Source organism: Artemia sp. Qi Xiang Cuo, chromosome 4 (genome assembly GCF_049724085.1).
Source record: "Artemia sp. Qi Xiang Cuo chromosome 4, ASM4972408v1, whole genome shotgun sequence".
Lineage (NCBI taxonomy): Eukaryota > Metazoa > Arthropoda > Branchiopoda > Anostraca > Artemiidae > Artemia > Artemia sp. Qi Xiang Cuo.
In genome coordinates this window covers 27,741,778-27,754,507 of record NC_142797.1, presented here as the reverse complement: position 1 = coordinate 27,754,507, position 12,730 = coordinate 27,741,778, and the positions used below count along the sequence as shown (strand labels likewise).

Below are 12,730 nucleotides of genomic sequence, written 5' to 3'. Positions count from 1 at the left end.
AATAATAAATAAGGACAATAATATTTTGAATCCTGTTGTCACTGATTCTTTGGTTTAGGACACGGGTCAATAATATAACCTTGTAAGTTCAGCCAGAGTCGACCCAGCTCTAATTGGGTACCTGGAGAAATCTGGGGTGGGGGGGGGGACCACGGAAAGCGTTGGATGATTTGCCCTCAACCACACATTGCACTCACAACCGAAAGCATTGAATCTGGAGATTTTTACCTGCGCAATGCAGACCATTGGTCAGCATGCGAAAAAAATTTAAAATAAAAGTAAAGCTATTGTGTCGACATTGAAGTACTAGTTGCCACTTTAATTTTTTTTTTTTTTTTTTTTTTTTTTTTTGACATGGCTATGTTAGCTTACATCTATTGCAGTGAATAAGCATGTTATGTTTTATCATTATTTTGTATTCTTTTTACGTTGTTTCTCATTCTTTTTTTGTTTCTTCTTTTTTTTGTCGGATATTGACGGTCTGATAATTAATGATTTTCAAGATGAAAATTCAATAGCGTTTTCCACAAATTCATCTGTTTTTATATTAGTATAATTAATTAGCTTTCGTAGCACTAAAAAGTGAACGCTAAATTGTGCTACTTTTTCAATCACAAAGAAAAAAGATTCACTTTTTTAATACACTGACAAATTGTAGCACGATTAGTTTACAAATCTGTTTGCATGGCACTTAACGGGTTGTAGATATTTTTAATCAAAATTTATGTGATCAAAATTTCTGCTGACCTTCAAGAAGAAACAGAATAAGGCAAATTAGTTTTAAAAATTTTAACTTTAGGAATTGATTAAACCTAAAATTTTCTTAGGATTTCATCCTTCTTTTCATAGTATTTCGTTGCTAAATCTGGATAATTTCTAAATATAGCTTTTCCAATTCGGAGTAAGATTGATTGACTAACGAGCGTGGCTAACCGTAGTTAACCGTGGCTAACCGTGGCAAGCGTGGTAGAACCGTATCAAAAGTTAACAATTACAAGTGAATAATTTTAATATGCCTTTGAAACGCTTAAGAATTAATGGGAATGTTGGAGTAAGCACACATCCATAATATGTAGTCACTTGAAGATTTAATAAATTCTTTCTCGGGGTCTTATTTTATTTTTCTTGGCCCGTTCCTCATTCTTAAACCGAATTTTTATTTATTTATTTAACGAGAAACTTCTACTTGAATTCACTACTTTATCTTTTAAGTTTTTGGGAATTAATGTGAAAATAATACAAAATGTATTATTTTCTTATTATTGTATAAAAAAAAAAAAAAAAAAAATGTTTCATTTTCTCCCCTTTTTTCCGTTGAGAAAGGCTCCCGGACGTGGGGCCGAAATATTCGAAGTATGTTTGTTTAAGTAAGTGTTTATTTTGTTGTATTTATTCACTGCTTTATCAAAACTAAACCAGTTTTCTTGCTTAATTTTTCGTATTCTATATTCATTTTGAACTAAAAAAGTTAAAGATTGTTCAATTTTGTATTTTTTTTACAGGTGGATCCCATCTCGGGAGATTACAGAAAAGCTTAACCAAAATACTGGTCGTTAACGAGCCCTCTGGGGACAAGTATCGATGTGCACTGCAATGGAAAATACCCTGTGTCAACGCTGATTGGATTAGGGATTCTATTCAAGCTTATCATGCCTTACCACCGGACCGATATGCAAGTTGGAAGGAAAGGCCTGGTAAAGTCAGTTCATCAACGCCAACAAAAGATAAAGGTGGTAAGTAAGCAGTTTATTAAAGTACTATTTGGCCTTTGAAAGGGGAATGAACGTATTAGCTCCTTCCAATTAGAAATTGGAAAATTGTTCATTCGGCGTCTTTTCATGCTTATAATCAGATTGTATCCCGCACATCCGTGCTCTCGGTTAATTGAAAAATAATGCTGGTAAAATGGCGGTGGGGAGCGCTGTGAATTATCTTATTTAAAAGAAAAGTTCTTTTAGAACCAGCTAGTCAGTCTTTTCTTTGATGTTTGATTTAAACTCTATTTTTTAAATATAAAGTTTATGTTAAGTGTTCAGCATAGTTCATTGTCAACTCTAAACGGGAAAAAGATACAATGCGATGGCGCCGTAGTACGAAATCAATTACGATTGCGGTTACGCTTATTCAAAGAGGCTTATATGGCATTTTTCTCGAACTGAGATTTTTAGCCTATGCTTTTAAACACGGAGCGCTCTACCAATTATCAGAACTGTTTTGTGTACCGTCAAAACATTTAAAATTTCCTTTTTTTTCTTTCTTTTGTTTCTACAATGTGTAATTTCCTCTTTTCTTCCCCAGGAAAAGTAGTTAGGAATTGGAGATTTCTATTGAAAATTGTGTGTATCATTCCTGTGGTGCGGAAAAAAAAATTCTTGTACAAATAACTCGCTACACTGGAATGAAACTATCCTACTTCCAAATGGGCTCCGTTGGAAACTATACGACGTCTAAAAATGTGGAAAATGGATTAGTAGTCTGTCTTGTGCAATTTTTTTGCTAAATCTGAATTCGCAGTTAGTTAGAATGGGCACCACGTCACTAGATGTCTTCCAAAACGCCATTTTCTTTTTTATTCTATGTTGCAAAGTTGCTTTTATCACACACTGAAACTATTCCTTGAAGTCCTTATTTGGACTTGGGATCGTTTCAAGCAGCAGATTTTGATCTACGTTGAGAAACTCTACAGTTCGGTTGTTCCCCTATAACTTCTTTTTGAAGTACTGGAAAAACATTCTCGAAAACTTCAAAAGTTTTCTTGAAAAGTAGCGGTTTTGGACATGGATAGTTTCCATCGGAGCGCCTTTGGAGGCCGGATAGTGTCCATTGGGGCTCATTTGGAGATAGAATAGTTTCATTCTAGTGTATCGAACTGGTAGACACTTACATTCAAAATACCTTAAACGACTTCTTGTGTTTTCAGATTTCTCTAAAAATCTATGTTGTGTAGCGAAATGACTGTTATTCTATGTTGCCCCCAGGTGATTCTTGTCCGTTGTGTTTACCAGTCACCTATACCACCACTGAAAACTCATTGGAACACAATGCTGCCAGAGGCAACATAGCTGCTCGTGCTCCTCTACTACCTCAATCTATTCAAGGCCACCTTCCATTGTGCTCTGTATAACCTTTATTTTCATTATAGAACTAGACAGTTTAATTAGACTACATTTTTTGGTGTATGATATTTGATATGCAGTCTCTCAAGCTAGTGCCTGAAACGGTCTTTAGACAATCCTTCGGCAAAAATTCTTTTTAAGATGTTTTGCAAGATAAAAATAGCATTTTAAACACACAGATAAGACAACTTAAAACACACAGATAAAACATCTTGAAACATAAAGATAAAACATCTTAAAAATAAAAGCATAAGAAAAAGACATTAAAAAAATCATGCTGAAAAGCATATCTTCGTCAACTTTTTGAAACCTCCTTCGTTCCATCCACGCTTTTCAATAACAGTACTACCTGGGGATGTCCACTTGGTCAATTTTCTCGTCACCTAATATTTTCAAACCTATTCTCGCACTACAGACTCAAAACTTCAAAATTTGTTAATTTCGCCAACTTTATTACTTATACCACTCAAATGTTTTGCATAATCTAAATCTTGTTTTCTTTTATGTTTCCATTCAATACCATTTTCTTCCTAATCCTTTACTATGTTCCTTTGGACAAAATTATTTCATTGTTTAACCGCTGCTACGTTCACTTTCATTGCCTTTCTTAAATATGGTGTTTAATCAAAGTTCTTGATAAAACATGTTATCCATAGTTCTATTATCTTATTCCTAACATTGTATCCACCATATTTCAAAAACACGTTTGCAGAAATATGAATATTTTTCGAGCCTATTAATTTCTCATCTTAGCACCTTAGTCCACGTTTCTTCATTCTTTTTAAATTAGGGAAATTTCTTCAGTACTATCCTTAAGCCATACCCAACAATGGTTGTTCAACAACAGTCAAAATATTTATTCTATTCCTAGTGAATTGTCAAGAACCTAAGGTTACTGATTTTGGCATAAATAGAAAAAATTGAAAAATATATAAAATAGTATAAAAAACAATATGGAAATTAATGTATATATGATTTCTTTTTTTTATAAAAACCCATAAAGTTACAAATAGTAATTTAACCTAATAAAATGCAGCCCTGTAATAAAACTGGACTTACCATCCTATGTCCCTAAAGGTTGGCGTTCGAGCCCTTGTGTCTCTGATATTTGGTTTGGAATGGAGATCAGTGGCGTGACTCTGCAAGCTCAGTCAGAATCAAATCCAACTCTAAATGGGAACCTGAAGAAATCTGGGGAAGGTAAAGAAGAAGGATGTGTGAAAGCACAGTATGTTTGGGCCTCAACCTCCCATTGCACTTTCTGGCTGAAGTGCCGTGAAATGGAGATCAGCACCGCCAGTTTGGGCTATACTGTCTAGTGCTACATCCTTTAATACTGTTACAAAAAACATAATCTTGTTGATAGTCGGTACTACAAACTTAGTCATGTGAACATTGTATATTATTTTTTTAGTTATTTACTGTTATTTCATTTATAGAAATCTTCAACATTCCGGATGTTAGTGCAATTGTCGAGAATACAACTGGTGTTAATCAAACCTTCTTTGGAGAGCAGAGCCAGATGACACAACAATCTGCAACTCAGAAATCTAAGGATAAGGAAATACCAGGTGCTTTTTTTCAAAATGCTTTTTGTAGTATTTAGTGTCTAGACTAATTTAGATATCTTAAATATTTTATACTGGGTCAAATTAATTTTAATTGCAGTTTTTTCCGGTAAAAAATATAGTAATTGTGACATATTTAAGCAATTCTGTACCAGATATGCTGAAAATTTATAAATATTTCTTAAAGAATTACAATCTAAGAATAAGAATAAAATGTTTTGTCAGGTAGCTAACATTCCCCGAAGCTAAACTTGTCTTTTTTTGTAGCCACGCCTACTTAGCTATCGATTTCTTTTTTCGGAAATGTCCAATAAAGGGGTGTACCGTCGTGAAGTGCTTGTGGATCATCGAAGTTGTCTGAGTTTTCAGACATTTCCGTGATATATTCATTGCTGGAAGTGTGGCGATATTGTTTATATTTTTATACTCAATGGCGATATCTATTAATCGATTCATGCTAGTATTTTTTTAAAATTAGAACGTTTTTATAGCATAAAGGTAAAGCCGAATATTCTCACTGCTGTAAAAAATCGAAATGTTTTTGTATTACTATCAATTTTGGGATTTTTCCAAAATTCAAAGTTTTCTTTACCGACAAAAAGACAGACTGACATTTTCTATGTTTGTTTTTTGTTGTCGTTTTTTTTATATCCAGAACAAATATGTTGACGAGAACAAATGGAGCATTCGAAGTTACGGCAACTATTGAAATAAAATGCACAATGGCAACACGAAAGCCTGCCCTTTTCCTTATTCCTGTGTATCTAGCTTTTTAGGGATTTGAACTACTCCATCAACCACTGCTGGGATTAAGTCCAATACTGTATGGGAAACCCCTTGGCTGAACAGGTGACCAAGAAAATGGAAAAATAATACATGGTGGTGATCAGCATTTTCGAAAGACAATATTTTTGTTGCTTGATTATCTATCTGGGTATAGAGAATGTGTTTGATTACATTTTAGTTTGAATTTTGTTAGAATCCCTTATGAATCCTTCCAGAATGTTTTACATTTTTTGGAAATATATTTTAAACAGTTTTTATTTTTTTTTTATTGTACTATTACAAAAAGGAAACACTGCTTAGAATTCCAGGATGGTTTTTTAATATCTCATTTTTTTGCAAACAGTTTATTTTTATTAATCTACTACGCTATAAATTTTCATCAATGGCAAAAATGTTCTTATTTGACTGTTTTAAGCGTGGCTACTGGATCGTCATTTTTTTTGCTATTTTTATGTTTAGTTTTTCAAATCAGTAATTTTTGCACTAATAATGTTTGACATCTTCTATTAGCTAATCTTTGCTTGCTTCAATTTTAAAATTAACTCATTACTTGTCTTGGAAATTTATGTTTTCTAATTAAATATATAAAAACTACCGATCAATATCTTACAGAGTCGAATTCTGTAAAAAAAAAAAGAAGTCTCCGAATTCATGTTTTTACTGTGAAGGAAGATGCAGTTCTGTTGTCTTTAGAGGGTGGGAAAGGCCAATGTTTATACAAAACCGTTATTCCAGAATCATTTCAAAAGCTGTATATCATGTCTGGTCTCTGAGAATGATACGAAACATTGACTGGGGTCTGTGTTCCTCCACTGAAGAATGATGCTCGATCTGGCTATCTTTAGAGGCTGGGAAGATCAATGTTTACATGGAAACCAGTATTCCACAGCTCTTTTAAAACCTATATACATTGACTTAGAGTTTGCTCTCGATCTGAATGATGATGCTCGATTTGTTGTCTGTAGAGGCTGAGAAGACCAATGTTTACACGGAAACCAGTATTCCACAGCTCTTTTAAAAACCTATATATTAATTCTAGTCTCCGAGACGCTAAAAACTCCAATGCAGTACATTGACTTGGAGTTTCTGCTCTCGATCTGAAGGTTGATGCTCGATGTGTTGTCTTTAGAGGCTGAGAAGACCAATGTTTAAGTGGAAACCGGTATTCCACAGCTCTTTTAAAACCTATATACATTGACTTAGAGTTTGCTCTTGATCTGAAGGATGATGCTCGATTTGTTGTCTGTAGAGGCTGAGAAGACCAATGTTTACACGGAAACCAGTATTCTACAGCTCTTTTAAAAACCTATATATTAATTCTTGTCTCCGAGACGCTAATAACTCCAATGCAGTACATTGACTTGGAGTTTGTGCTCTCGATCTGAAGGATGATGCTCGATTTGTTGTCTTTAGAGGCTGAGAAGACCAATGTTTACGTGGAAACCGATATTCCACAGCTCTTTTAAAACCTATATACATTGACTTAGAGTTTGCTCTCGATCTGAAGGCCGATGCTCGATTTGTTGTCTTTAGAGGCTGAGAAGACCAATGTTTACGTGGAAACCGGTATTCCACAGCTCTTTTAAAACCTATATACATTGACTTAGAGTTTGCTCTCGATCTGAAGGATGATGCTCGATTTGTTGTCTTTAGAGGCTGATAAGACCAATGTTACACGGAAACCAGTATTCCACAGCTTTTTTAAAACCTTTATATTAATTCTAGTCTCCGAGACGCTAATAACTCTAATGCAGTACATTGACTTGGAGTTTGTGCTCTCGATCTGAAGGATGATGATCGATTTGTTGTCTTTAGAGGCTGAGAAGACCAATGTTTACATGGAAACCAGTATTCCACAGCTCTTTTAAAACCTATATATTAATTCTAGTCTCCGAGACGCTAATAACTGCAATGCAGTACATTGACTTGGAGTTTGTGCTCTCGATCTGAAGGATGATGCTCGATTTGTTGTCTTTAGAGGCTGAGAAGACCAATGTTTACGTGGAAACCGGTATTCCACAGCTCTTTTAAAACCTATATACATTGACTTAGAGTTTGCTCTCGATCTGAAGGATTATGCTCGATTTGTTGTCTTTAGAGGCTGAGAAGACCATGTTTACACGGAAACCAGTATTCTACAGCTTTTTTAAAACCTATATATTAATTCTAGTCTCCGAGACGCTATTAACTCCAATGCAGTACATTGACTTGGAGTTTCTGCTCTCGATCTGAAGGATGATGCTCGATTTGTTGTCTTTAGAGGCTGAGAAGACCAATGTTTACACGGAAACCAGTATTCCACAGCTCTTTTAAAACCTATATATTAATTCTAGTCTCAGAGACGCTAATAACTCCAATGCAGTACATTGACTTGGAGTTTGTGCTCTCGATCTGAAGGATGATGCTCGATTTGTTGTCTTTAGAGGCTGAGAAGACCAATGTTTACGTGGAAACCGGTATTCCACAGCTCTTTTAAAACCTATATACATTGACTTAGAGTTTGCTCTCGATCCGAAGGATGATGCTCGATTTGTTGTCTTTAGAGGCTGAGAAGACCATGTTTACACGAAACCAGTATTCCACGGCTTTTTTAAAACCTATATATTAATTCTAGTCTCCGAGACGCTATTAACTCCAATGCAGTACATTGACTTGGAGTTTCTGCTCTCGATCTGAAGGATGATGCTCGATTTGTTGTCTTTAGAGGCTGAGAAGACCAATGTTTACACGGAAACCAGTATTCCACAGCTCTTTTAAAACCTATATATTAATTCTAGTCTCCGAGACGCTAATAACTCCAATGCAGTACATTGACTTGGAGTTTGTGCTCTCGATCTGAAGGATGATGCTCGATTTGTTGTCTTTAGAGGCTGAGAAGACCAATGTTTACGTGGAAAACGGTATTCCACAGCTCTTTTAAAACCTATGTACATTGACTTAGAGTTTGCTCTCGATCTGAAGGATGATGCTCGATTTGTTGTCTTTAGAGGCTGAGAAGACCAATGTTTACACAGAAACCAGTATTCCACAGCTCTTTTAAAACCTATATATTAATTCTAGTCTCCGAGACGCTAATAACTCCAATGCAGTACATTGACTTGGAGTTTGTGCTCTCGATCTGAAGGATGATGCTCGATTTGTTGTCTTTAGAGGCTGAGAAGACCAATGTTTACACGGAAACCAGTATTCCACAGCTCTTTTAAAACCTATATATTAATTCTAGTCTCCGAGACGCTAATAACTCCAATGCAGTACATTGACTTGGAGTTTGTGCTCTCGATCTGAAGGATGATGCTCGATTTGTTGTCTTTAGAGGCTGAGAAGACCAATGTTTACGTGGAAACCGGTATTCCAGAGCTCTTTTAAAACCTATATACATTGACTTAGAGTTTGCTCTTGATCTGAAGGATGATGCTCGAATTGTTGTCTTTAGAGGCTGAGAAGACCATGTTTACACGGAAACCAGTATTCCACAGCTTTTTTAAAACCTATATATTAATTCTAGTCTCCGAGACGCTAATAACTCCAATGCAGTACATTGACTTGGAGTTTCTGCTCTCGATCTGAAGGATGGTGCTCGATTTGTTGTCTTTAGAGGCTGAGAAGACCAATGTTTACACGGAAACCAGTATTCCACAGCTCTTTTAAAACCTATATATTAATTCTAGTCTCCGAGACGCTAATAACTCCAATGCAGTACATTGACTTGGAGTTTGAGCTCTCGATCTGAAGGATGATGCTCGATTTGTTGTCTTTAGAGGCTGAGAAGACCAATGTTTACACGGAAACCAGTAATCCATAGCTCTTTTAAAACCTATATATTAATTCTAGTCTCCGAGACGCTAATAACTCCAATGCAGTACATTGACTTGGAGTTTATGCTCTCGATCTGAAGGATGATGCTCGATTTGTTGTCTCTAGAGGACGGAAAGATCAATCTTTATAAGAAAAGGGTATTCCAACATCACGGAAAGAGCTTATTACTCTGTCTTTGTCCTAGAGAAGAAAATTATACAGCTAATGGCGTGGAATTCCTGTTCTTGCTATCAAGAATGAGTGCTCTTTTCTTTTTTTTTCTTTTTGAGCCGGAAGATCAATCTTCACATATAAATGATGATGCAACATTATGCAAAAAGCTATTTGTCCAGTCTTGTCGCCTGTAATTCATATTATGCAAAAATTGACTTAAAGTTTAAGTTGTTGATGCTTTTGGTGTTGGTGTTTATTATAGTATTAGGAGTCGTCGGAAAAAACTATTTGAGTCACTTGGTCATTCAGGAGGATCATCATAATTGATTTAAAGATTATAGTTTGAAGTAAAAAAGGGGAAATACTGGATAGCACGGATAATATCATTACGATCACATTATAGTTTCTAGGTTGACTAACCTAAATTTAAATTCAACGGACACATACTTTATCAATAATAAAGTTATAGTTTCATTTTTTAAAGTCAAAAGTTAATAGTTTCATTATATTTTTTAATAGGATACATGGGAGCTACTCAGTCTGTTTTCATTTAATTAATTCACAAATAAAATGTTTTTTTCTTCAAATCAATTTCAGAATTAGAGGACGGTTTATGGGACATTATTAATGATATACCGTGATTATTTTTTCACACTTTCAAAATTTTTCAAAAAGCTCATTGTTAGGACAAAGTTTTTCCAGACGGGGCTTCCAAGACTGTTGACCATAGTAACTATTTAATATTTGATAAATCTTGTTGTTTATGAAATTGCAGAAACATAAATAAATAACTAAATAACATAAATAAGTCCAGTCTTGTCGCCTGTAATTCATATTATGCAAAAATTGACTTAAAGTTTAAGTTGTTGATGCTTTTGGTGTTGGTGTTTATTATAGTATTAGGAGTCGTCGGAAAAAACTATTTGAGTCACTTGGTCATTCAGGAGGATCATCATAATTGATTTAAAGATTATAGTTTGAAGTAAAAAAGGGGAAATACTGGATAGCACGGATAATATCATTACGATCACATTATAGTTTCTAGGTTGACTAACCTAAATTTAAATTCAACGGACACATACTTTATCAATAATAAATTTATAGTTTCATTTTTTAAAGTCAAAAGTTAATAGTTTCATTATATTTTTTAATAGGATACATGGGAGCTACTCAGTCTGTTTTCATTTAATTAATTCACAAATAAAATGTTTTTTTCTTCAAATCAATTTCAGAATTAGAGGACGGTTTATGGGACATTATTAATGATATACCGTGATTATTTTTTCACACTTTCAAAATTTTTCAAAAAGCTCATTGTTAGGACAAAGTTTTTCCAGACGGGGCTTCCAAGACTGTTGACCATAGTAACTATTTAATATTTGATAAATCTTGTTGTTTATGAAATTGCAGAAACATAAATAAATAACTAAATAACATAAATAAGTCCAGTCTTGTCGCCTGTAATTCATATTATGCAAAAATTGACTTAAAGTTTAAGTTGTTGATGCTTTTGGTGTTGGTGTTTATTATAGTATTAGGAGTCGTCGGAAAAAACTATTTGAGTCACTTGGTCATTCAGGAGGATCATCATAATTGATTTAAAGATTATAGTTTGAAGTAAAAAAGGGGAAATACTGGATAGCACGGATAATATCATTACGATCACATTATAGTTTCTAGGTTGACTAACCTAAATTTAAATTCAACGGACACATACTTTATCAATAATAAATTTATAGTTTCATTTTTTAAAGTCAAAAGTTAATAGTTTCATTATATTTTTTAATAGGATACATGGGAGCTACTCAGTCTGTTTTCATTTAATTAATTCACAAATAAAATTTTTTTTCTTCAAATCAATTTCAGAATTAAAGGACGGTTTATGAGACATTATTAATGATATACCGTGATTATTTTTTCACACTTTCAAAATTTTTCAAAAAGCTCATTGTTAGGACAAAGTTTTTCCAGACGGGGCTTCCAAGACTGTTGACTATAGTAACTATTTAATATTTGATAAATCTTGTTGTTTATGAAATTGCAGAAACATAAATAAATAACATGAATATACAAAAGTGAGTGGTCAAGTAAATCGGACAAAAACGGAATGAACTTACAATAAATTTATTTCAAATTGTCTTAGAAACTAAAATTTTTGAATTTTTCATAACTGAATTTTTGACGATTTTTGAACGTCCTTGACGATTACCTTGGCGTGTGGACCGTCCGTAAAACAATGAGTTTATAAATGCAAAGCAACCTCATTTACAAACGCAAATGCAACTTCATTAACGAAAAATCAGACGAAATACAATTACTCATATGATGCTTGCTTCTAGTAACAAAGACTCAATAAGGTGTTAAACTCGAGCCAGCCTCCCTCCCTAATGGTAACATAAAAATCCGAGCTCTCGAACCTTGACAAATGAAAGATGAAATACCATTTCCGATCAATTTTGTTCTGTTTTCAGCTAATCCTTCTTATCAAGCTATTGAATCGATGGACATTGCTCAATTCAAAATCTGTGGAACGTTTCTAGACGGATGCAAAATATTTTGTAGTGGTTTCAGCGAACGACACTTGGAAAAACTGAGGAGAATCATCGTTAATGCTGGTGGCATTCATTATTGGAAGATATCTGATGTTGTTACCCATGTCGTTATTGGAGATGAGGTTCTTACATGCTTTTTTAATTCTAATCTACTTATCTATCTAAAGTAATTCTGTTTGCGGCTTATATTTGATCATTCCTGTAGGGGGGGGTGTACTTTTTAAGAAATCTCAAGGTCTCCAGGTTTTTAAGAAATCTTCGTGTTTTTACCATTCCATGTCCACACAATCCAGAGTATAATTAGTCCAAAATTATAAATAAATAATAAGTATTTATTTATAATTCATCAAAAAAAACATTTTGCACAAAATAAGTTTTTCAAAAAAAAAGTAAAAAACTCCATTAAACCAAAAATGAACCAAAATAGAATCAAATAATCTACTAAGCATACAACTACCACAAATCAGTATCAATAAATAAATGAAACTCAAAACAAACAGAAATTAAAATAAGTCAAACTTAAAACGAGCAGAAATTAATCTGAGTAGGGCTCTAAACCCTATACTTTCTAAAAGCCAGAATATAATTTGTACTTTACTGAAAAAAATTCAAATGAATTTACTGAAAAAAAATGTGCACTGTCAGTTTAGTAAATATATGCTGATATTTATTCCTTAAAATCTTCAGTAATTTTTGTTTTCTTAAAGTTATGAGTGAAAATATTTAAAAGAATTTTGGG

The 12,730-nt window shown here is 33.8% G+C and overlaps 1 protein-coding gene across 1 annotated transcript in view; it reads left to right on the top strand.

Annotated features, from left to right (window-relative positions):
- Positions 1 to 12,730, top strand: part of mus101 (mutagen-sensitive 101) — a 224,216-nt gene that overhangs the window by 74,001 nt on the left and 137,485 nt on the right. Inside the window, exons 6-8 of the mRNA XM_089087479.1 lie at positions 1,503 to 1,733; positions 4,556 to 4,687; positions 11,911 to 12,113. Of these exons, the coding sequence (XP_088943605.1) occupies positions 1,503 to 1,733; positions 4,556 to 4,687; positions 11,911 to 12,113 (566 nt within the window). The remainder of the gene's footprint in view (positions 1 to 1,502; positions 1,734 to 4,555; positions 4,688 to 11,910; positions 12,114 to 12,730) is intronic.